General features: G+C 46.9%; 1 protein-coding gene across 1 annotated transcript in view; it reads left to right on the forward strand.

The window, feature by feature from the left end:
* GIGYF1 (GRB10 interacting GYF protein 1) overlaps window positions 1-24,730 on the forward strand; it is a gene marked incomplete in the record, with an annotated part of 2,892,461 nt that overhangs the window by 775,079 nt on the left and 2,092,652 nt on the right. The window contains 1 exon segment of the mRNA XM_044077309.1: window positions 12,622-12,662. Coding sequence (XP_043933244.1) covers window positions 12,622-12,662 — 41 coding nt within the window.

Below are 24,730 nucleotides of genomic sequence, written 5' to 3' on the forward strand. Positions count from 1 at the left end.
AAAGTGGAGAAGACAAATCACAGCCATACAGGAAACAGTCCCAATGACTTCCCCCTGCCTGCACCAAGCACTTATCTTCTGGCAGCACCTTTAGAGGGAAAACTAGCACTTTTTTCTCAAAATTGGCACATAACCCAGGACAAATGGGTCCAAAACAGTGTCACAAGGCTACAAGTTTCACTTCCATACCCTGCCAAGGACAAACGGTTGGCCAGACCTACCAAAACATCAGTGGGCAGAGGCACAAAAGCAAGTCTCATCCTTCATGAACATGAGGGCCATTCAACTAGTACCAGAGCAAGAGCAGGGACGAGGATTTTATTCAAGACTGTTTTTGGTACCAAGAAAGGACAAGACCTGGAGACCAATACTTCACTTAGCTATTCTAAACACATATCTGGATATACCAAAATTCAAAATGTTGACTCCAACAACTTCTGCCCGTGCTGGGCAAGAAGGCTTAGCTTGTGACTTTAGACCTAAAAGAGGCATACCTGCATGTCCCAGTCAGACAAACATGCAGAAGATACCTCAGATTCAAAGCTGGCTCAATGCACTACCAATTCACTGCACTGCCCTTTGGCTTACCTACTGCACCCAGGGTCTTCACAAAGTGCCTGGCACCAGTAATTGCATTCTGCAGACAGAGGAATACAAATATAACCTTACTTGGACGACTGCCTCATTCAAGCAGAGAACAAGGACATTCTACTACAGCATCTGGCATTTGTAAATAGATTTCTAACAGGCCTAGGGTACACAGTCAACGAAAAGAAATCAAAACTAGTATCCTCTCAGAGATAATATTCCTGGGTGCAAGCTTAAATACAACTGCCCAGATGGCTTATCTCACGCCAGACAAACAAAGGCAACTGACTACCTATTTCAACCTGTTGGCAACCAAGGCCCAGTTATCTGCAAGAAAAATTCTGCAGGCTTTGGGCTTCATGGCATCCTGCATTCTACTAATTCCATATGTGAGACTGCATATGAGGAAACTTCAATGGTGCCTAAAAAGTGTTTGGACTCAACATTGCCACAGCCTGGAAACAATAATTACCCTTATTCCCTGCCTGCAGCAGGAGTTTCGATGGTGGGCAAAGGCCTGTCACCAGAACAAGGTACAGCCATTCACTTAACCCCCAGCCAGGCAGACATTAACAACGGATGCATCAGATTATGCCTGGGGGGCCTACATGGCAGGAAGATTTACTCAAGGCACATGGTCCGCAAACCAAATGCATCTACATATCAATCAAAAGGAGATGCTAGCTGTTGAGAATGCCCTGACAGCCTTCAAGGACCTACTTCATCCGGGACAACTACTTAGACAGACAACACCACAGTCATGTGGTTATAAACAAGTAGGGAGGCACTCATTCTTACCTCCTTTGCAGACTAGCCATGACTTTGTGGGACACAGCATTGACTTACCATGTACATCTGCAGGCACAATTCCTGCCAGGATAGATAAATACTCTGACAGACGAACTAAGCAGAAACCTCATGGATCCCCACAAGTGGAAATTGGATCCACAAGTCTTCAGCATGATAACAAAGAAATGGGGATGCCCGGATATAGATCTATTTGCCTCTCCTCACAACTACCATCTAAAAAGATTCTGCACAAGAACTTCTCACAGACAAGCATGGAAAGTGGACGCACTATCTTTCAGCTGGAAAAGCTTAGCAGTATATGCCTTTCCTCCACTGCCTCTCCTCCCCCAAGGTTCTCCTAAAGGTCAGACAAGAGAAGCCAAAGATGATACTGATTGCCCCAGACTGGCCCTGCCAGTACTGGTATCCAATCCTAAGGAACTTGTCTCAATGCCCGGCTTGGACCTTGCCTCAAATACCTCTTTTGCTATCCCAACAAAACAATCAGATCCTGTAAAGCCAACTAAAGACCTTAAATCTGGCAGCATGGCGGATAATGTTGCCATACAAAATGCACCTCTCACTAAAGCTGTGATGGATGTCATTTTGGAGGCCAGAAGGCCTAGTAACAGAAAATCTTAAGCTGGAAAATGGAAGCGATTCTGTGCTTGGAACCAGGCACAAGGAATTGACACAGCTGTACCAAATATTCCTCAGATTTTGCAGTACTTAACTGAGATGCTGGACAAAGGCCTATCCTTTTCATCAATTAAAATTCATGCCTCTGCCATTTCGGCTCATTACAATACAGAGCCACTAATCTTTTCGCATCCCTTGTTAAGGTAGTACCTCAGAGGAGCCAAAAGCTTAAGGCCTCCAAGGAGATCACCAGTACCTGCATGGGACTTTAATTATGTCTTGGAAAAACTCACCCTGCCTCCTTTTGAGCCACCTGCTACAGTTGATATAAAGTTTTTATCTTGGAAAACAGCTCTGCTCCTAGCAATAACCTCTGCAAGACTAGTCTCAGAGCTACAGGCACTCATGGCTGTGGAACCTTTTTATCATATTTTATCCAGACATGGTTTCTCTGAGGACAAACACGATATTTATGCCTAAGGTAGTGTCCATTTTGGCCCTTAACCAAACTGTTCATCTGCCTACTTTTTATCCAAACCCACAGAATAAGGGGGAGAGAATTCTACATTCTTTGGACATACACAGACAGCTACGCTTGTACTTGAACAGAACCAAAGCTTTCAGAAAACCAGAGCAACTACTAGTGGCATATGCTGCAGGATCACAAGGAAAGGCTATCTCAAAGCAGACTATTTCAAAGTGGATAGGCCACTGCATTCATTCCTGCTATTCACAACATGGCAAGCCAGTGCCTAAGGGCATTAGGCCACATTCAACCAGAGCTGCAGCCACTTCAGCAGCCTTCCTCAGGGGGGTACCAACCAAAGACATTCTAGAGGCTGCTACTTTGAGTTCTGTTCACACCTTTACAAAGCATTATCATTTGCCTCTTTACTCTAAATACAGAGCAGGCTTTGCCACTGCAGTTCTGCAGGGCCTTATAGCCGCTGCTAATGCTGTTTAGCTCCAGCCCCTCAACCATAGCTTTGGTATTCAACCCAAGTGTAATGACTGCAACAGTGAAACACGAAGAACATAGTACAGTTGTGTACACTTACAATAAATGTAGATGTTCGAGTATATTCACTGTTGCAGTCCAGGTTACCCACCCACCATCCCCTATATCTTTGCTTGAACTTATCTACACTTCTCTAATCTATACAACCTATGTGGTGTATTTGCGTGTAGATGAAGGTATAATATATTTTGGTGCATGCATGTTTTATTGGCATATTCTTAGCCTACCCTTTTGGGGGCAGCTGACATCTGGGGCAAGAAAAACTGAAGAAAATGGCTCAGGCTGCATCTTTTATACCCCTGGCGCACTGACGTCAGGGAAGAGGCGACATCAGCCGACGCCAGACCTAGACTTTGGAATTCAGGCCAACTGAGGGTAGCTTGCCAGCAGGATAACCCAAGTGTAATGACTGCAGCAGTGAATACACTCAACATCTACATTTATGGTAAGTGTGTACAACTGTACGTTCTGTACATACTTTCGCCAAGCATGATCATTTGCCAATTTTCTTTAAATCCAGAGCTGGCTTTGCCACTGCAGTTTTGCAGTGCCTTATAGCTGGCCCTAATGCTATCCAAATTCCTCCTCCCAACTATAGCTTTGGGAATCTACCCAAATGTAATGTCTGCAGCAGTGAAACACGAAGAACATAGTACAGTTATTACACTTACCATAAATGTAGATGTTCGAGTGTATTCACTGTTGCAGTCCTGGATACCCTCCCTCCAGCCCCCTAACTTCTTTTGACTATGCCTCTAATTTCCTTTACTGTGCTTAAAGCCTTTATGGTGTATTTGCTTTTTTGTTGGAGGGATATCATTTTACTTTTATATTTTATTGCTTCCCATTAGGGGGGCACCTGACATCTAGGGCAAGAAAAACTGATGTAATGGCGTCGGCTGCATGTTTTATACCACTGACTACCTGACATCATGGAAGAAGGGACAGCAACTGACGCAGGACCCAAGACTTTGATAATCAGGCCGACTGAGGGCTACCTGCAAGCCGATAACCCAAATGTGATGACTGCAACAGTGAATACACTCCAACATCTACATTTATGGTAAGTGTACACAACTACATCTGGAGTAGGGACTTCATTTGTCAGCAACCTGTGGGTCTTGGATCCGTTATCAGATCCGAGCCGGCAACTATTTATACAGCTATGGATCCGAGCTCCTAGTTCCTCCCCTCACCCATAATCCCCTGCCAACCCCAAATGACCTCAGATCTAGTTTTGCCGTTCTAGAGTGCGTCAGCTGGATTTTGAGCTCCTGGCGATTATTGAGATAAGTGTTCCCTTTTTTATCTCTTTAGCCTTTTTTTCTGTCAGTAATTAGTGTGTGTGTATTAGGCTTCCCTTTAGTCTGTTAATTTTGAAATTTTTAGTGTTTACCCTCCCCTCGCTGGTCGTTAGTGTGATTGTGTGTGTTTGCGTTTGGGGCCTTGTGTGTTTGTGTAGTGTTACTTAGTTTTGGGATATGTCAAAGGCCCCAAAGCCTATTTTTTCTAAATGCACCGAGTGTGGCCATAAGCTCTCTCCGGCGGATGGCCACACTCTGTAATTTCGGTGCCTTGGGGTTGAACACCTGTCCTCGGGATGCCCGATGTGTGCAGGGTTCAACCCCAGGGCACAAAGAGCGGAGGTTGAAGCTGGTCCTGGCAGGACTTTTGCCCCCGGAGTCGGCTTCGGCCTCCTCTACTCCCGTTACACCTCCTCAGCCTGTGGTGGTGGCCACTCCTGCCCTCCTTCCTCCGGCCGGGATTCAAACTCCCACTAAAGCGCCGGAGGACAAGGGAGGCCAGGAGGGAGAAACTGAGGGAGAAGCACCACAAGCGGCGGGCCAAGGCCTCCGCTTCGGCCCCCCCAGCTAAGCGGGCTTCTCCCTCCATGGCTTCCAGGTAGTCTCCTCCTTGGCTCCGATCACCTTGTTTCTCCCCGGGACCTGAGGAGGAGGAGACCCGATCTCCATCGAGGTCATCGAGGTGGCACTCCAGGCCTGCCTCGGTGGCCTCGTCGAGATCCACTTACAGCCTGTCTGATGCAGACTTGGACCGGATGATGAGAAGGTTCATCCAGGCCCAGCTGCAGATGGGAGTGCTCCTGCCTCCTCCCCCCCTTCGGGGGGGGGGGGGGGAGCTCGACACCTTTTTTGCTCAGATAGCTTTTTCTCCGACCCGTTTTCCGGGTTCAGAGCGCTTGGAGCCGGGCAGCGTTGGAGCCGGGGGTGGGTCGGCGCCAACAGTTCTGGGTACTTCGGATCTGACCCTACCCTCGAGTCTGTCGGATCCGACCTCTTGGAGCCGTGGCCCGAGCTTCGGATCCAAGGGATTCAGTGTGCCTTCGGCTCCGTCCAGGTCGGAGCACACTGGTCCCTCGGATCCGACGGTCTCGGCGCCGGTTCCGATCCCTTCATCGGATCCGAGTGGGAGTCTGCTCTCTGAGCCCAGGGAGAGCGGCTCCCCCTCGGCCTTCGATGTAGTGGAGAGGGCTCTGTCGAGAGCATCCAGACCTCCGGCCCTTGTCTCTGCTCCGCCCTGCACTCCCTCTCTGCTGGGTCAGGCTTCCATCACCCGGCCACAGGGACAGCTTGCTTCGATGTCCCAGGTTGTTCCTTTGGAACAAGACATTGCTGGTGAGACCTGCTCGGACAGCCCCCCTCCCCGAGGAAGTGCCTCGTAAGCATAAGTGTAAGAGGAGACACGTGGACTCCCTCGAGTCCTTAACAGAGGACATGGACTTGGATGAAGGGGAAGGCTGCCCAAGGTCAGCCCCTGAGGATGTCTCCTTTGGAGACATCATGGAACTGCTCGGGGGGGGGGGGGTGGTCTGCCCCCAAAGCTTCCTCCAACGAGTCCGTGTTCCTGGAGGCATTCGAAGCAGGCCCGTCTACCCTCTTGGGTGTCCCCTCCGGCCGACCCCCTGGTCGACCTTGTGACCACCAGGGCGCGGAAGAAGCCGGACACTGTGGAGCCAATCCCTAAGCGCCCGGATAGGATTTTGAGCCCCTCACCCCCGCAGACCGGCCCCACTGGAGCAAGGGTCCCCCTGTAGATGCCATGTTGATGGCGGCAGCCACTAAGAGGGAACTAGCTCAGGAGAGCCCCTCGGTCCATCCTCTGAGCAAGGAGTCCCGCTTGATAGATCGCCTTGGGAAGCAGGTATTCAGTTCAGCGACCTTCTCAGTAAGGTCTCTGAACTACATGGCACATGTCATCAGGATGTAGCGGGATCTTATTAAAGAATACGCTGCTCCCCCCGGAGTCCATGTCGGCGGAGGACAAGCAATTGTACTCAACTCGTATGGCCACTCTGAGATCTTTTCTAATACCTCTATGCGACTGTTTTCTCACGCCACTGAGGGAGCCGCTAGAGCTAGCGGAGCGGGCCTAGTTATGAGACGCCAGGCCTGGCTCCGACATTGTGACTTTACGGAGCCCTTCAAGGCGTCCTTTGCGAATGCCCCCCTTGATGGTTCTGCTTTGTTTGGCAAGACCGTTCGCGAGACACTTGGCCAGAGCGAGAAGGACGGGAAGATGTTGTCTGCCGTCGGAGTCCGCTTCTCTGCTCCCCAGAGGTCCTTCTCCAAGAACCAAAAGGGACAGAAGAAGATGTGGTTTCGGAAATCGAAACATTCCCAACCTGCTCCGGACAACCAATCCTTCTGTGGCAGAGGAGGACAGGGACGATGCCGCCCTAGAGGCAGTGGGGCCCCGAGAAATTTTGGGTCCAGAGAATCCTTCTCTGATCGGCCCACGCAACAGCCCTGAAGGGTTGCCCGACTGCTCCACTCTGGAGGCAGTCGGGGGGCGCTTCTCGAGGCATCTGGCGGCATGGGAGTCCATCACGTCAGACCGCTGGGTGCTTCGGATTATATCCATAGGTTACAAAATCCCCATGCAACATGTTCCCAGACTCGGGAACCTCCCCGATGTACCACCCGATCAGAGGGAGGCTGCAGCTGCTAGAAAAAAGGGCTATCCAACCCGTCCCCCCAGACCAGCTCGGATTAGGGTTTTACTCCAGGTTCTTTCTGGTGCCAAAAAAGACGGGGGACCTGAGACCAATTCTAGACCTTTCCCTCTTGAACCTGTCTGTAACTAAGGAGAAATTCCGAATGGTCACTGTTCAATCCATTCTCCCCCTGTTGCGGGAGAACGACTGGATGTGCTCAATAGACCTCAAGGATGCGTACTACCACATTTTAATGGACAGACGATCCAGGAGGTTTCTCCGCTTCCGGCTGGGAGCCAGCCACTATCAGTTCAGGGTCCTTCCCTTTGGCCTCACCACAGCCCCCAGGGTGTTCACCAAAGTTTTAGCAGTGATAGCGGCCCACCTGAGACTTCAGGGAATGCAGGTCTTCCCGTACCTGGACGACTGGCTCCTGACCGCCCCAACAAGGCATCTACTCTGCTCAGCTAGAGATTTTTTTCTCCGCCTAGCTCCCCAGTTAGGCATCACGATCAATATGGACAAATCCTCCCTTGCTCCGACACAAGTGATAGACTTCATAGGGGCCAGATTAGATACGAGAAGTCTGCGAGCCTACCTTCGGAACGACTACAGAATCTGAGATTACATGTGCGGGCCATTCTCCAATCAGAAGCTCCACCCGCGGAATTGGTCCTGAGGGCACTGGGCTCTATGGCAGTGGCAATAACACTACTTCCATGCGCTCGCCTAAACATGAGGGTACTACAGTGGACCCTCCAAGTACAATGGTCCTTTCAGCTCCTTCCTCTCAATCACCCTGTCTCTATCAGCAAGGCTTGCAGGAGGGCCCTGTTATGGTGGCTTCATTCCCCAGATCTCCATACAGGCCGCCCCTTCTGTGCTCCACCTCCTCTCGTCACGGTGACCACGGACGCTTCTCGCCTCGGGTGGGGTGGTGGTGGTGGTGGGGGGCATTGCTCAGGCAGAACAGTCCAAGGCACATGGAACGACACAGAGACCTCCCTGCATATCAATGTTCTGGAGATGAGGGCAGTGCTGTTAGTGTTGCAAGCACTTCACAACCTTCTTCCCGTAGGAACTATTGCGATACAGACGGACAACATGTCAGTTGTCTGGTATATCAACAAACGGGGGAACCAGGTCTTATCCCCTCTGCCAAGAGGCCATGAGGGTGTGGGAATGGGCGATCTCCACAAACTGCTTTCTGATCGCAACACACATTCTGGCGGACAAACTCAGCCGCACTATTCTTTCCCCTTACGAGTGGTCTCTCAGCTCCCGAGTAGCAAAGCGGATTTTTGCAAAATGGGGGCAACCCTGCTGCGATCCTTTTGCATCTCCCTCAAATACGAAATGCGACAGCTTCTTCGCGCTGATTCCCCCACCAAGGGAAATGCCGAGAGACGCTCTAGTGCATGCTTGGCCGCCCGGTCTACTTTATGCCCATCTTCCTGTACTCCTGATGCTAAAAATGTTACAGAAAGCCTCTCAGTTGGGGAGCAAAATGATCCTCATTGCCCCATTCTGGCCTCGACAGACTTGGTTCCCTTACCTGTGGTCTCACTTGGTGAATCCTCCCTGGATTCTGGATCCCAGCCCGGATCTAATATCCCACCCATCAGGCTTACCGACCCCGAACCTGGACAACCTGAAGCTGACAGCTTGGCTGCTCCAGTTCCACTCTTAATTAGGACTCCCGATATCTCTTCACCAGTTAAAGCCATCTTGGTGGCAGCGCATAAACCTTCCACCAGGAAAATTTACCGCAGTAAATGGAAGCGCTTCTCCGTCTGGGCGGAACATCATAATTTGGACCCCTTCACTGCTCCGCTAATGTCCGTTTTGGACTTCCTTACCGGGCTTTTTCAGCAAGGTCAAGGTACAATTGGCAGCCATCTCCCATTACCATGTAGGATACGAAACAGGTCCTTTGATGTCAGCTAAGCTATGTAAAACCTTCCTCAAGGGTGCTTTTCTGCTCAGGCCCCCTATCAAAGAAGCAGTACCCCCTTGGGACCTATCGCTAGTTCTTCAGGCCTTGACTGCTTCTCCTTTTGAACCAGCTGCCTTGGCTGATCTTAAATACTTGTCTTGGAAAACAGCATTCCTGGTAGCCATCACTTCTGCGAAAAGAGTTTCTGAACTTCAAGCTCTTTCCGTAAAACCCCCTTACTTGGTTTTTCATCAGGATAGAGTGTACCTCAGGACCAATCCAATCCTTCCTGCCTAAGGTGGCCTCAGAAACCAATATCAATCAGTCCATTAACCTACCTGTTTTCTTCCCTAATTATCAAAATAAGAGAGAGTACAAGCTGCATTCTTTAGATGTGCACAGGCAGCTGCTTTTCTATATTCATAGGACTGCTGGTCACAGACAATCTGATCAGCTGTTCATTTCCTTTGCCAAATTCAGTTTGGGTAAAGCCGTTTCGAAGGTCACCTTATCACGCTGGATTTCCCAATGTATCCTTGTAGCTTATGAGGCTTCTGGGAGGCCCGCACCTCAAAGGGTTCGTGCACATTCCACTCGCTCCATATCTACTTCTGCTGCATTTAGATCTAGAGTCCCCTTGGATGATATTTGCTCGGCAGCCACTTGGGCCTCATCTCATACCTTTATTAACCACTGCAAACTGGACGTAATTTCCAGAGGGAGAGCATCCTTTGGCTCCGCAGTGCTCTGGAACATCCTTCCATGATGGCCGCCCAAGATTCAGGTAGCTGGGGACTCTGTCCCACAGGTTGCTGACAAATGAAGTCCCTACTCCAGATTAAGAAGTTATGTACTCACCATAACGTTCCATCTGAGTAGGTGGCTTCATTTGTCTGCAACCATCCCCCCCTCCTTCCCCCTGGCCTTCAGAAGAGTTAGTTTGGTGGTATTATCCTGCCTTTTCCTGTTTGGGATACCTTTTTTGGTATATATAGGAGGGCAAACTTGATCTGAGGTCATTTGGGGTTGGCAGGGGATTATGGGTGAGGGGAGGAGCTAGGAGCTCGGATCCATAGCTGTATAAATAGTTGCCGGCTTGGATCCGATATCTGATCCAAGATCCACAGGTTGCAGACAAATGAAGCCACCTACTCGGATGGAACGTTATGGTGAGTACATAACTTCTTATTTCCTTTGAGTTGGTTTTATTATTGCCAACATTATAAGTTAAGTTGAGGAAAGAAATGAGTAAAGGTGGTAAGCATGGCTCTTGATAGGTTTAATGATGAATTTTGGACATTTGGTATAAAGAGTTTCAAATCTGGAATTTTTGTAGGGATGGGAGAGAAAGATAAATATTTCACTGCAGAGAAATGAATACTGAGCTGGTGTGTAGTATTGGGTAAGGAGGTGACAAGTGTCTGAAGAAATCTGAGTTATAGTGGAAGGCTTTGTGAATTTGGGAGGTTGCCAGTGGGAGGTTGTTACTTTGGGGTGTTGGTGAGTAGAGGAGGAGAGAGAAGAATCAGGAAAAGAAGGGATTTCTGCTGGAGTTATGTCAGAGGTATTGTAATTGTTGAGAGTTTTTATTAAATAATTTGAAAGAATAAAAATTTTAAAAACGAAGTAAAACCATATCACCCAAAGGGGTCGACTGCAGTTTGAGATGATGAGGGTGAATGAGTGAACGTTTTCCTTGTGTGAGCAAATCCATCCTATGAGGTGACTTTTATGATGATTGTCTTTGGCCAGGTGAAAAAGAAGGGAAAACAAGTGTTGTCTGTAGTTTAAAAATGGTTAAGAAGAAAACTACTGTGCTACATTTGGGAAACAAATCCTCAAAAAGGATTTCATTTCTCATTACGGGATTTGAACTGTGACCTAGAAAAGCGCACATGCATTTTGAATCTGTAGCAGTGGCACTCCTCAGATAGTTGACTTTGGAAAACAGCCTTGCTGCTTGCTTGCACATCAGCTGAGAGAACATCTGAACAAGCATTTATGTGCTTGAGAGCCTTTCCTGTCGTCGTCCCCCCAACATGCAGATAAGGGTAGCATTTGGAGAAGCACTTAATTGTCCAGTGTGATCACAAAAGTATCTCTAAACTAATCTATCCAGGTGATGACCAGTCCTTCTAAACCCACAAAATAAAGGGAAAGGAAGATTGGCAATCATTACACCTTTCCAGATAACTTCAATGCTGTCTGGAAAGAACATACTGTAAGAGGTTCACAGTTGCAGTTGTTTTATGCATCTAAAAGAAGAGTGTAAGCCATTTTCCAAAAGAAGTGTGTAAGCCATTTTCCAAGAAGGTCAGTCTTTTTCCTTTTATTATATGACTCATGGCACAGTAAGGAAATAAAAAATAAAAGGGTATGTAAGATCACACTACTATGGGCACAGCAGCCACTGTTGAAATTTTCTTGGGGGGGTAACACACACAAGGCATTCCAGAGGCAACAACCTGATTCTCTTCTCCCATATTTTCATTTATTAGAGGACATCACCTCTAGAGTCAACAGTCTTTGCCATGGCCATTCTGAACACCCCATACCTGGAAAACTATTTTCCATCCAATATTAGTACTATCTTGAGAACTTCCCATTGGTTATTACTACTGCAACAGTGATCCATACTGTGAACATTGTGTAGTTTGGTGGGGGACTCTATCATAATAGTAGCTGTTAAGAGTAGGAGCAGTTGTATTTCTATCCTACTCCTCTTGCTGTTTACTTGGGTCATCCTGTGACTATGTTGAGTTTCTTGTCATCTTTCCCCTTCTCATATAGTCACATCCAGCCCTGTCGCAGGGCCTCTTTCCTCTTCAAGTGTGGCTAGATCTTGAGTCCAGTTTCTCAGTGTCTTCTTGAATCCTGTGGGAGATGTACTTGGGAGGAAGGCTAAGGTAGGCCCTCTTCTTAGATAGGGGTATACTGGGAGTGAGATAGGAGTCCCCTACCCCATTTTGTAGGCAAGACAACAAAACAGAAGATGGTACAGTTGGATGACCACTTTATACTAGGGGTGTATTGATGTTTGTCCTGCCAGTAAGGGAAGTCCCAGTGGTTGTTACTTTGCAACCGTAATTCTGCTTTAATATTTGCAATTAGGGTAAGGTCCTTACACAATTGTAATCTGCCCAGTAGCTATTTTTTGCTAGCCTCGATGCAGTTCTGTGATTCCTGCCTTCTTTATCATTTTTCCACTTGAGATTCTTCACAAACCTGGGACCATTCCGGGAGGGTCCTTGATATTAGGGTTAACTTTTCAGACTGTTATGGAGAAAAGACTAGTTGACAGATGAGAAATATCCTGCTGCTGTCACCCCTTCAGTCAGCCCTGCTGGCTAATTTCACTTCTGGTTGTAGAAGTGCAAGATCTTCAAAGTGGGTATTCATTTGGTGGTGGATATTGTTTAGTGGCAGCAGGTTAAACCGGCTGGGAGGAGATGGCTTATTTAGTTGATGTATGATGTCATGCGTCACCACAAACATGTCCATCCATGAGGGCATTGTAGTGCTTAATGGTAATTGGAGGATTCTAGTGCATGGGTAACGAACCTTCCCAGTCTGTAACATGAGTGTCATTGCTGGAGTGATTGTAGCAGAAAAATGTTATGGAAAAATTAAATAAAAAAAATGAATACTTGTAAATGAAGCATTAATGGATTTTTTGTTTTTTTTTCTTTTAAACAGGGGTGAGAGAAGGTTTGAGAAGCCAATAAGACGTGACATAGGTATGTTCAGTTAAAGATTGCTGCTTGACATATCTGCATTACCTTTTGGGTTAATGTTTGGTTGAAATTCTGGTACACAAATTTGTAAGAATACAGCTTTAGATGCTGCATTAATGATTTGTTCTGTGCATGTTAATTCATTATACATTCCCATTTGGTATTTTAAAAACCTTATTAATGTGGTAAGGAATGTTAGAAGCTGAATTTTTAAGGGGCATCCAGCCATGGGCAATGATTAGTAACTCCCTTTTTGGCAAAGTTGTTTTTCTGTAGCTTCTAACGTTTTCTGCTTCTCATATTTCTGAGCCAAGCTTTAGTTTTAGGAACATGTAGCACAAGTTTGGTCTTGGTTCTGGCTATGTAATGAAACCGTGCATTTGCTTAACGTTAAACAAAATATTGCATCCAAAACATCTGAACCACAGAAAAATGTCAAAAGATGATACTGTAACCCATAGCACTGGATAGAATTAATACTTTTTTTTCCCATATGGGGGTGAGGTAGGACTTTGTTTACAAACGCTTAATTTCCAAGTGTTCTAGCTCAGAGGTTGTACAGTCTTGCAGATAAGACATTGCAACACCTGTCAGACTAGCTTATGAGGTCCTGAAGCATTGTTATAAGCATTTCACTTGCACAGCACTTAAATCTACAAAATGTGTTGCAGCAACATGCAATGATCTCCTTGGTCTGTCTGTGTTGTAGAAGATATTCTATGTAAAGTCCTGAAGAAACCGCACTCCTATTAAATGCTTATTTAATAGAAGTGAGATTTTTTCAGTACTTTATATAGAATATCTTCTACACTCCTATTAAATGCTTATTTAGCTATGGCTTCCGCATTGACTTACATTGCCTAAGATGGGAGCGCAGCATTCAGAAATGCTGTCACTGCCAAACATTAAGTGATTGTTATAATATTTTTGTAGCAGTCATCACTTGTTTTTTTGTGTGGGGGGGGGGGGGTCCTGCCTACAGGATTCCAGTGCACTGTCCACACTTAGCTTCTCCTTCTTCCTGTTTGCTTCTGCCAACACTCTCCTACTCGGATGTCTGGATGTTTGTGGTATAAGACAGGTGTCAGATGGTACAATTTTTAAGTCAGTCTTGCTGCAGTTCATGTGCATAGTAAACTTCGCATTGTCAGTCTTGTGTGTCCGCCTGTTTTCAGAAGTGTTGGCAAGTGTCTTATTTGTCTTAAAGGTTGTCCTATTCCCACATTGCAGTATTCTCCACCTCAGACAACCTGAATATCGGCTGCTATACAAAAGGTTAAGCCTGGTGGTTGTTGGTACGTGGGACGTCACACACTGGGCCGTAAACCAGGTGCCTTAAATGTGATGTCTGCACGACAGACCTCAAAACTTTTCTGCCACATTCAAATGTCAGATTGATAGTATCGCCCCTCTACCATCAAGACTTTTAAAGCTAAGTACCCCATTGGGGAATTCTTAAAATGTATTGTCGCTTGAGCTTTATTTGCTTGTTTGTTCTTAGCTGATGTGTGCTAAGAAGGGTAAATGCCGATACAGATATCAAATTCCACATAAGGACGCCCATGACCATTGTGTGTAGCCTGTTTAGGCGGGAACACAACTATACTTCCTGCTCCATTTGCCAATCCTTCGTCCCTAAAATGCTTAGAAGCCGCCTAGCTGCCTTTAATCTACATTTGGAAAATCAGTGGCTTAAAACCCTATCACTTGGGATGGATCCTGAATCAGCCGTCCAGGTGGAACTACCACGAAAAAAGGCCAACCTTTCATGGCCTACTCCCTTTGCTCCTCTGTCGTCAGACTCCCCGCCAACCGCTGATATAGTGGTTGAAGGACATCCGCTAATGGTTGTGTACTTCATTGGCTCCCCTTGAGGAAGTAGCTTCTGAAGTACCAGCTGTCACGTCCACGGAGGTTACTTGGACGTCAATTTCTACTGAAGTCGAGTGGGAACCAGGCTCCACCGTATGCCAGGCAGGTACAGGAATCAGAATCATCTCCCTTAGCTCAGTCCCATGAAACTAGGCCTTCTCCCAAAACTACCCCTTTAAAAAGAATGCATAAAAGCAAACCTCTTTCTCCCTCTTCTGGACTATCTGACTGGCAATATTTTACACAATCTTTGTAGGCCTTCATGATCCTTAGGCCCTCAGCCTCCTCACCCTCCACTATCCCACTGCTTAGCCCAAGACCTGCCTCAGCTACTTCTAATCCCCCATCCACTTCACAGAGGAGGAAGTTTTTTCCTCATCAGATGAGTCCATTTCTTACTCGTCATGAATAGCTTCTTCCCTGGAATTACTATTCCCCAGATGAAGGAATCCATATTAGGGGACTCTCCTCCGGAAGACATAACTTTTGGAGAGACCATTACTATAATGAAATACTTTCAAATGAGAAACTTCCCAAATGACTGAAACTCAGATATTTTGAGCTGCGGCAAGTTGAATCTCCTTCAGTATCAGCCCTGCCCGTTGTTATACCTGCATACCTAGATGCATTTGCATCAGCATCTAAAAGTCCTGACTCTCAATCACCTGCTCCTAGGAGACCTGACCGTTTCTATCAGGTGCCTGATGACCACAAATTTCTTGTGAAACCCCCCTTGGTGGACCCTGCAGTGATGGCTGTGGCCCCTGACAAGCAGTCAAGACTGATCCCATCCTTGTCCCTTCTTTACCTACTGACAAGGATAGCAAGAATATGGACAGGCTGGGCAAGAAGGTTAATGCCTCTTCCACCATAGCCTTCAGAGCCATTAACTACCAAACCCATATGATTAAGTATGCCTTGGACTTGGTATCCCAAGTATCCACACTTCTATCCTCCCTGCCTGACTCTCCCAACAAGACAGAAGTAGCATCAAAACTGACCTTGGTGTCCCAGGTAGCCAGGCATTCTATTAGATGCAGTTATGGTGTAGCAGAGGTCTGTTAGTTCTGCTGCATATGTGCTTCACAGATATTCTTGGCTTTAGCTACAGCCATTGCCTGAAGATTTCAAATCTAAAATTTTAGATGTCCCATTAGACCACAACCTCCTGTTTGGAAAACAGTCTGCTGAACTGTTTAAAAACCTTCAGGAGAAGAGCAAGGAGCTACAAGGCATTAAGCATCTTCTGGTATCTCATATACCAAAGTACTACGGAAACTATCCAGCTAAGACCTCCTATGTCCGAAGAACCCACTCCACTGCTACTCTTCCCTTCCAGGCATTTGAAAGGAACCAAGAGGCAAACCTCTTCTCTTCTCAGCTTACCCACAGACAGCCCTTTCAAGGCAGAAATGGTACTAACAATGCATGGCTGTTTTGCCCATCTCTCCCTGTCAGCCCGTCTCCCCCACTGCCTGCCCTTTTGGAGAACAGTCACCTCAGATTGCTGGGTTCTAGCTGTAGTAGAAAAGGGATATATCCTATTTTGGAAAGAAAGGCCCACACCACGGGGCACCCCCCCCCCCCAAAAAAAAAAAAAAAAAAAAAAAAAAAAAACTACACCTTATTCCTTATATTATACAGGATCTACTGGCCAATGGGACCATAGAACCTGTTCCCTCAGGACAAGAAGGGAAAAGGCTATTCCTAGTACCAAAAAAGGATGGACCATGGAGGCCAATCCAGGATTTGTCTTTTCTAAACCTCTTCCTAAAAGTTCCTTCCTTCAGAATGCTAGCCCTTCAGACCCTGCTTCCAGCACTGCCACCCGAAGCGATCATGGCCACTCTAGACCTGAAGGAGGCCTACCTCCACATCCTTTTACAGCCCACTCACAGAAAGTACTTATGTTTTGCTGGGCCCTATTCTCACTTTCAGTTTACTGCCTTACCCTTTGGTTTATCCATTACACCATGGTCTTCACCAAATGCCTGGCTCCTGCCATAGCCTACTGCAGGACCAAGGGCATTCATATGTACCCCTGTCTAGACCATATTCTCATTCTTGCAGAGAAAGAAAACACCCTAAAAAAATGTGCAATTTTCCATGGCTTTACTATAAGGGTTGGGGTGCACCCTCAGTCTCCGCAAACCATCCCTTGCACCAGAGCAGGACAAAATCTTCCTGGGATGCAGGATCTGAACAGACTTGATGAAGGCATTCCTGCCTCAGAACAAGGTAATTTCCCTAACGGACCACTTCCAGGATCTTATCCAGACCCACCAACTGTCAGCAATACAATTCATGTGACTTCTGGGTTTTATGGCAGCCACTATTCCTATGCTACCACTAGCCAGGATGCACATGAAGCTACAGTGGTATCTAAAGAATGTGTGGTGATAACACAGCCACCCTCTAGAATTCCAGATACTCTTCTTACCCTGCCTAAAGGCAGAGTTACGGTGGTGGATTCAACTAGTTCAAAGGAATCCAGGCCTTCCCCTCCTTCCTTTCCACACCAATTCAACATATCTACACAGATGCCTCAGATCTGGGCTGGGCGGCTACCATGAAGGGTCTCAAGGTGCAAGAATGCTGGCAGACACCCATCCTGAAAAAACACCTCAACGTAAAAGGGTTGACTCCAGTTCAATTACCCTGTAAGCTTTTCTTCCCCAACTACAGCCAGGCCCTCTTCAAATCTTCACAGACAACACCATGGTCATGTGGTACATCAAACAGGCGGACCAAGTCTTTCTTCCTCCGCAGGCTGGCAATGCAGATTTGGGACCTTCTCTCACAAAACAACTCCTCTCTGCAGGCAGTCTACATCCCATCTCAGGACTACCATCAAGCGGATGCTCTCAGCAAATCATTCTCTCTGCATCACAAGTGGATGTTGCACAGAGAAGTTTTTCAAGACATTGTATGCAAGTGGTGCACACCTCAAATAAACTTACTTGTCTCCATCCAGAACAGGTAACTGAGAAAGTTCTGTACCAGGGACCACTCCCCACTAGCATGGAGAGTGGACGCCTTCACCATCTCATGGAATGGACGATTTCTGTATATCTTTCCTCTTATTCAAAAGGTCCTCCTAAAAATCAGGAGGGACAATCAAAAAATCTTGCTGGTGGCTCCCTATTGGCCAAGGCAGCATTGGCTCCCCCTTCTACTATCCCTCGCCAAGGGCAGTCGCCACAAGTTACCCCACAAGGTGGACCTACTCGCACAGCAGAAGGGAACTCTCATCCACCCTCATTTGGAGATGCTGTCTCCAACACTCTGTGATAAAACTTTTAATTCCCTTCAGACACCACTACTCATGAGGACGTGCTTTCTGTCCTGTTGGGAGACCAGGAAACCTAACAAGGAGATCTACATTTTAAAATGGGAAATATTCTCCAAATGGTGTCTCCAAAGGCTTAGGGATCTCTTTCTACGGATGAACCTCTAGTCTTAGCTTGTGTTTGTGAGCTTATCAAGGCAGACCTTTTATACTCTTCATTGAAAGTACACCTTTCTGCTATCTCTGCCTGCTTACCCTTAGACCCTCCTTTACTCTCCAGGGTAGATGTTAAATTGTTCCTGAAGGGGGTCTTCCACATCAGACTACCATGGAAGCCTATCTCACCATCTTGGGACCTAAAATTTATCCTGGAAAAACTCACACTGGCTCCATTTGAGCCAGCTGGTCTACATTACTGCAAATGTCACATGGAAAACAATCCTGCTGGTAGCCCTCACTTTAGCTGGAATGGTATCAGAGTTGCAGGCTCTCATGGTATTCCGTCTCTACACTACCTTCGACAAAGGGTGGTGACCCTGTGCACCAACCCTTCCTTCATGCCCAAAGTGGTCAATGAGCTATCATTAAATCAGTCCATTTACCTACCCACCTTCTTTCTCCTTCTACCAATGACAGCGAGAGAATACTGCATTCCCTGGATGTTCACAGGCAGCTAAGGTTTTACTTGGACAAAACTAAGAGCATTAGAAAATCGAATCCACTCTTTTTATCATTTCATCCTGGGTCCTGGGCAAGGCAGTCTCCAAACAAACTATCTCCTCTTGCATCAGGAAAACTGTTTGCTTCTGCTACTCCATACCATGGCAAGGATTTGCTTCAGGGGGTAAGAGCACACACTACTAGGGCTGTAGCATCCACCAAGGCCTTCTTCAAAGGCCTAGACACAGCCTTCATCTTGGAGGCAGCCACCTGGTCCACTATACACACATTACCAGACACTGCATATTGGATCATGTCTCTCGCTAGGGCAGTCCTGCAGGGATTTCTGGAATCTGCTACCTCTACCTCCACTGTTCCTCCTTCCTAAGCTGTGGTACTCTTCCCACAGTAAGAATACTGCTACATGGGAGTAGGACATAAAATAGTTGTGTAAAATCTTCCCATAACCATAGGTACTTGCTCTTCCATGTTGCAGTATTCCTTCCCTCCCACCTATCCTCCTGCATTCCTTTTCACTTGTCTGTGGGGCACCCTGGGGCACCACATACTCTGGTCACACTGGGCAGTACATGGCATTTCACCGATCTGGAGGACATCAATTGGCGCTACCTAATCTACTGTCTGACTGGGCAGTTAGTTCTGAGGTCTGTGCGTGCGGACAGCACATTTAAGGCACCAGGTTTTATGGCCCTGCGTATGACATCCCACACACCAAGAACAACCAGGCTTAAGCTTTTGTAAAGGAGCCGACATTTGGTCGCCTGAGGCAGAGAATCCCACTGTAAGAGTACTGCAACACAGAAGAGAAGGACATCAGAGACCTCCAAAGCGGAAACGCAAGCAACCTCCACATAGCCCACAAACTCAGTGTGCCACCCAACCACAGCCCATAAGGCATAACAACATACCCAACACTGTAGCCATAGATGACTCTATTGTTGGGAACACTGATGTTCCACTCACCAGGCTAAACAAGGAGAAAGTTACTGTCCGCTGCCTGTAGGGTGCCAGGATCCGCCACAACGCATGCACTCAGGTCACTCTACAAGTACAAATATGACTCTGTCATTGTCCATGTTGGTGTGAATGACCTGAGTTGTACCTCCCTGGACTACATGAAAAGAGACATGGAGGAGTTCTCCGATCTTGTAGCCCAGGCAGGTATGACCCTAGCCGTGAGTAGCATCCTGCCATCACCCAGAATGATACCATAGTACAAGGACAAAGTAATTGACTTCAACAATTGGCTAAGCTTCTGGTGTCATTGTAAGTGAATCCAGTATCTGTCTGCCTGGGACGACATGATCGATAGACCACGATGCTTTGCCAGAGATGGCCTGCACCTGTCGCCCTTGGATTTCCGGATACTGGCTGTGGCTCTTGCCACCCCCTATAGTGCCTTTTTTTAGGCAAGATTCAAATGACAAATTCACCACCGTAACCGGTATAAGCAAGCAAAATCTGAGGGTAATGCTACTCAGTGCTAGAAGTCTAAACCTCAAAGTGCACTAACTCGAGGCACTCCTTAAAGTGGAGAACATTGACATCTCTGCAGAGACAGAGACCTGGTTCAAGGCTCCACAGAGCACCCCTGGATTACCAGGCCATAATTCATACCACAACTTTCGGCCACCTAACCTGGACCGAAACACTAAAGGCGGAGGCGTGTCCATATTCATTAAAGATATCCACACCTCCAGGCTAGTTGCTCAGCATAATGCAGCCGAGATTATCCAAGTGCAACTAATTCTGGGGAAGTTCACAATCCAAATTGTAGCTTGCTACAGATCTCCCACCATGCCTCAGGATTCCCACTCCTCATTTCTTGATTCACTGGAAAATATTAGCGTACAACCCAACACCCTAATAATGGGTGATTTCAGCTACCTCACCATTAACTGGGAAAACTACTCATGTACCAACTCCTTTGCTCAACGTTTTCTGGAATTCATAAATTCCAACACCTTGGGTCAGCTTATCCACACCCCCACTAGGGGCAGCAATAGCCTAGACCTGGTCATTACCAACATGGACGACCGGTGTTCCACTCCAGAGGTCAGTTCCTCATCAGTCAGATCCAACCACAAGCTAATCACCCTAGACATCCACATCCCACCCCCACCCCCAATTGTGGAAACCACCATAAAAAAAATTCTCCAAAGCCAACTTCATGCTCAAGACAGAAGTGGCAAACTTCACGACACTCATGCAGATGGGCAATAGGGGTACGACTGCTGAATCCTACACAAATGCACTTTATAAGCACTTACACGAGTGCATGGATCGTGCTATCCCTAGCAGAACCAAGATGCTATCCTCCAAAAAAAGGAAGCCAATCTGGTGGTCCCCCGCCATAAACGAACTCTACAACAGAAGAAAGAAACTGCTGCAAAAGAAAGTATAATCGCATGATTGGAGGAACTCCCTGGTCAGCCTCCGTAAGAAGCTGAGATCCCTCAAAATCCTCCCAAGCTAGTTACGAAAACAAAATCACCACTGTTTCTAAAGACAACGACAAAGCATTCTATAACTATGTCAAGAATCTCAGTGGCAACACTCAGATCTGCTCTCTAGGTACAGCATAATGGCACTAAGTATACAGAACCAACTGATATTGCCAACATCCTGGCAGATAGGTTCAGTGCTAACTTTGCCCATCTCTCACCCCATAAAGGGCCCATCTTTATACCGGAAGAATACAAAGTTCCTGTAATCACGGCTGTACAAGTAAAAACCACTCTCTCCAAAGCCAAGAACACAACATCCATGTGAACTGAAAATATCCCAGGCTGCATTCTACTCGAACTACAGAACGAACTGGCACCCCATCTAAGTACCATGTTCAGTCATAGCCTCACCTCAGGCTTTGTGCCCACTGAATGGCGTACAGCAACGGTTATCCCACTCCACAAAGGGGGAGCCACCACAGACCTCAGGAACTATCGTCCTATTAGCCTGATGAGCCTGGTCTGCAAGGCCATGGAACGTATCCTCATGGAACTCGTAAGCAAAGACATTGGTAATCTCCAAACTCTGGACCCCACCCAGTTCAGGTTTGTAAAAGGCAGATCATGTCTCCTAAACCTGATAGACTTCTTTGACGCAGTCACCAAAGCCGTAGATGAGGGTAAGTTCGTTCACACAGCCTATCTAGATCTCGCCAAGGCTTTCGACACCATCCCCCACTCTGGAATTATAGATGAACTAACTAAACTAGGTATAAATCCGTATGTCACAAGATGGGTTGCCAACTGGCTCACGGATAGAACCCGCACCGTGAAAGTAGCAGACTCCAAATCTGACTTCAGACCAGTGACAAGTGGAGTACCACAGGGTTCAGTCCTGGGTCCTCTCCTGTTTGCTATCTACTTCTCTGAGGTACAGGTTAACATAGAAGGCTTTGGCTAATGAAGTTCGCAGATGACTGCGAACTAGGAGCCATAATCGAAACGCCTAACAATGTGGACATCCTATAAAAGGGCTTCACTGAGACAGATGCCTGTTGTCAAAGCCATGGCCTCAAGCTCAATGCCAAAAAGTGCATTGTCATCCCTTTTTGGTAAAAACTCTGTATCCATGAACTACCATATAGGCGGTAGTCTACTTTTGGGACACAGGTGGACAGTAATCTCTCCTTTGCTAATCACATCTCCACAGTAGTCAGGAAATCCTTCTGCATGGCACACCTCATCACAAAAGGTTTGTCATCCAGGAAAAAAGAGGCAATTGTTCCCCTTTACTCATCACTCAATAGACTCATTATAGAGTGCAATTCCCTTTTGGTATGTACCTCACAAGACATCTACAACAACTGGAAAGGCCACGTCGCATATCGCCTACTCAGAGGCGATCTCTGCCTAACATACAAAGCTATTTCAAACCCAGAGCTGTTGGACATGCTCCACTTAAAGAAATCCCATCCGAGCTACGTGCTCTAGGGACCTAAATGTTGTCACCACAATAAACAGAACATGCCAGAGGGATAGATTCCTGTCCCAGAGACTTCCCATAGACTGGAACAAACTACCTGTCTATACCAAACAAAGCTTCTCATTAGCACTCTTCAAGAAAAATCTTGATTGGATGAGAAATAGGAAATTCACCCTGGCGATCACTTCTGTGGCTCTGCTCGACAGGGGCACAGGAAAATAATTTTCTTGGGTGGCGAAAGCCAGGGCACCTTTTTTCTAGGCTTATGTAGGCCCTAGGGCCAGTAGCCTAGTACCTACCTATGAATCTGTGGTTATGGTAATGTTTTACACCACTGTTCTTTCTCTTGAGCTTTTGTAACTGTATGATAGTGACAGTGTTAAAGAGTTCTCATAATCAGAATAACTGTATTGAGTTGTGCAACCAACTGTCATACAAGATATTTCATAGCTGGTCTTTTCTTAGTACCACAACATGACTTAGATGGCTGTCCTGTTAGTGCATTGTTTATCCCAAGGCAGTCTGATGTAGAGCCATGTCTTCCAGGGACTGTCTCTCTTAATAGAAGATGTGCATCTAGTCCTTTCCCACCATGGTTCCCACCAACTTCCCCCAAAAGAGAAGAGATTTTGAAAAATGACCACAGAAAAAGAAAACAAGAACCCAGAGTACAGTGCGTCATCGCATGTGTTCCATTGGTCAGCAGTTAGAAGTGCAGGGTTGGTTTTTTGAACTTCTGGTTTAACGAATGGATGTTTTATCTGATTGATTTGTCCAAACAGGTAAGATCGTTGTTAGCAGTGTTTGTGTGCATAAATGTTTGTGGGCTTAGGATCATTGTAAGTGTTAGGAGAGGTGGTAGATTTAGTTTGTGATTGTGTGTGTTTTAAGGTTAGGGTAAAGGGGGATAGCTGTGTTATTTCATGGCAGTGCTATGAAAGTTTTCATGTCCTTCTAGTCCTATGTTGCAGTATTCCAGTTGTGGGATTTCCTGCCCTCAGGTGACTCTTAGGTCAGCTCCTATACAAAAGCTTCAGCTTGGCTGTTGCAGCGTGCGTGGGATGTCAGACATAAGGCCATAAACCTGGGGCCTAAAATGTGATGTCTGGACGCATAATCCTCTGAATTCTTCAGCCGCAGACTACTTGTGCATCGTATGATCACTCCTTCACAGATGTCGCTTCAGTAAAGCGAAGTAACCAGTTGGGTTTCTATTTTTTCTTGTTTTGCTAACTGTTATTGCTTAGGCTTGGTTGTTGTAGCCTTTAGCTGATGTCAGGTAAAAAGGGAAAGTGCCAGTGCGGGTGCCAGATACACCATCAAGACGCCCATGATAGGTGTGTTTTTTTGCTTAGACTGGGAGCATGACCATTCCTCCTGGTCATTTTGTCAGTCATTTGTGCCATTGACTCTGCGCAGCCATCTGGCCACTTTAAACCTTTACCTAGAAAATCAGCGCCTGAAACGGGTAGCTCTTAGAATGGATCCTGCATCAGAGGCTGAACAAGCACCTCCACGAATGAATGCCAAGTTTCATAGGCCTTCCTCGCGTGCCGTTCTGCTTCCTGATGCCCCGCCAACTGCCGATTATAGTAGTTGAGGAGCGCTCTGTGGTTCCGTCGACTTCAACGGAGTCCCTTTAGGAAGCCGTTGCACAGGTGATGACTGGCACATTTTTGGAGCTTGGCTGAACACCGACTACCGTCGATGTCGAGGGGGAACCAGAGTCTGTGGTACCTCCGACCGGGATCCAGCCTTCGGAAATGTCTTCTAAGTCGGAAGCCAGGTCGGTCCCTACCTCCACCCCGGCCAAAAAGAAACAAAAAAAAAAACAAGCATACCTAGTCTTCTCCAGAAACCTTTACAGATTGACAGGCTTTCACTTCCTCACTTATGCAGGCCTTCATGGCCCATAGGCCTTCAGCGTCAGACCCCTCTACTCTGCCTTTATTGAGCCCTAGGCCTGCTTCTTCCTTTTCCCTCCCACCCATGACCTCTCATGTTAGGGAGGAAGAGCATGATTCTTCCTTTTCTTCCTCAGAGGACTCCATTTCATACACAACTCAGATTGCCTCTCCACAGGAGTATTACTTCCATGATGAAGAATCTGTAGACTGGGACCCCCCCCCCCCCAAGAATCTTACCTTTGGTGAGACCATCACCAAGATGAAAGATTACTTCAAATGGGATACTTCCCAAATGACTGACACCCAGCAAAGGTACGTTGAGCTGCTTCAAGTGGAATCACCGTCCCCCTCTGTGGTCCCTCCAGTGCTTCCTGCTTGCTTGGATGCCTTTA

This window comes from Protopterus annectens, chromosome 7.part0, assembly GCF_019279795.1.
Source record: "Protopterus annectens isolate FY-2018-M chromosome 7.part0, PAN1.0, whole genome shotgun sequence".
Classification (NCBI taxonomy): domain Eukaryota; kingdom Metazoa; phylum Chordata; order Ceratodontiformes; family Protopteridae; genus Protopterus; species Protopterus annectens.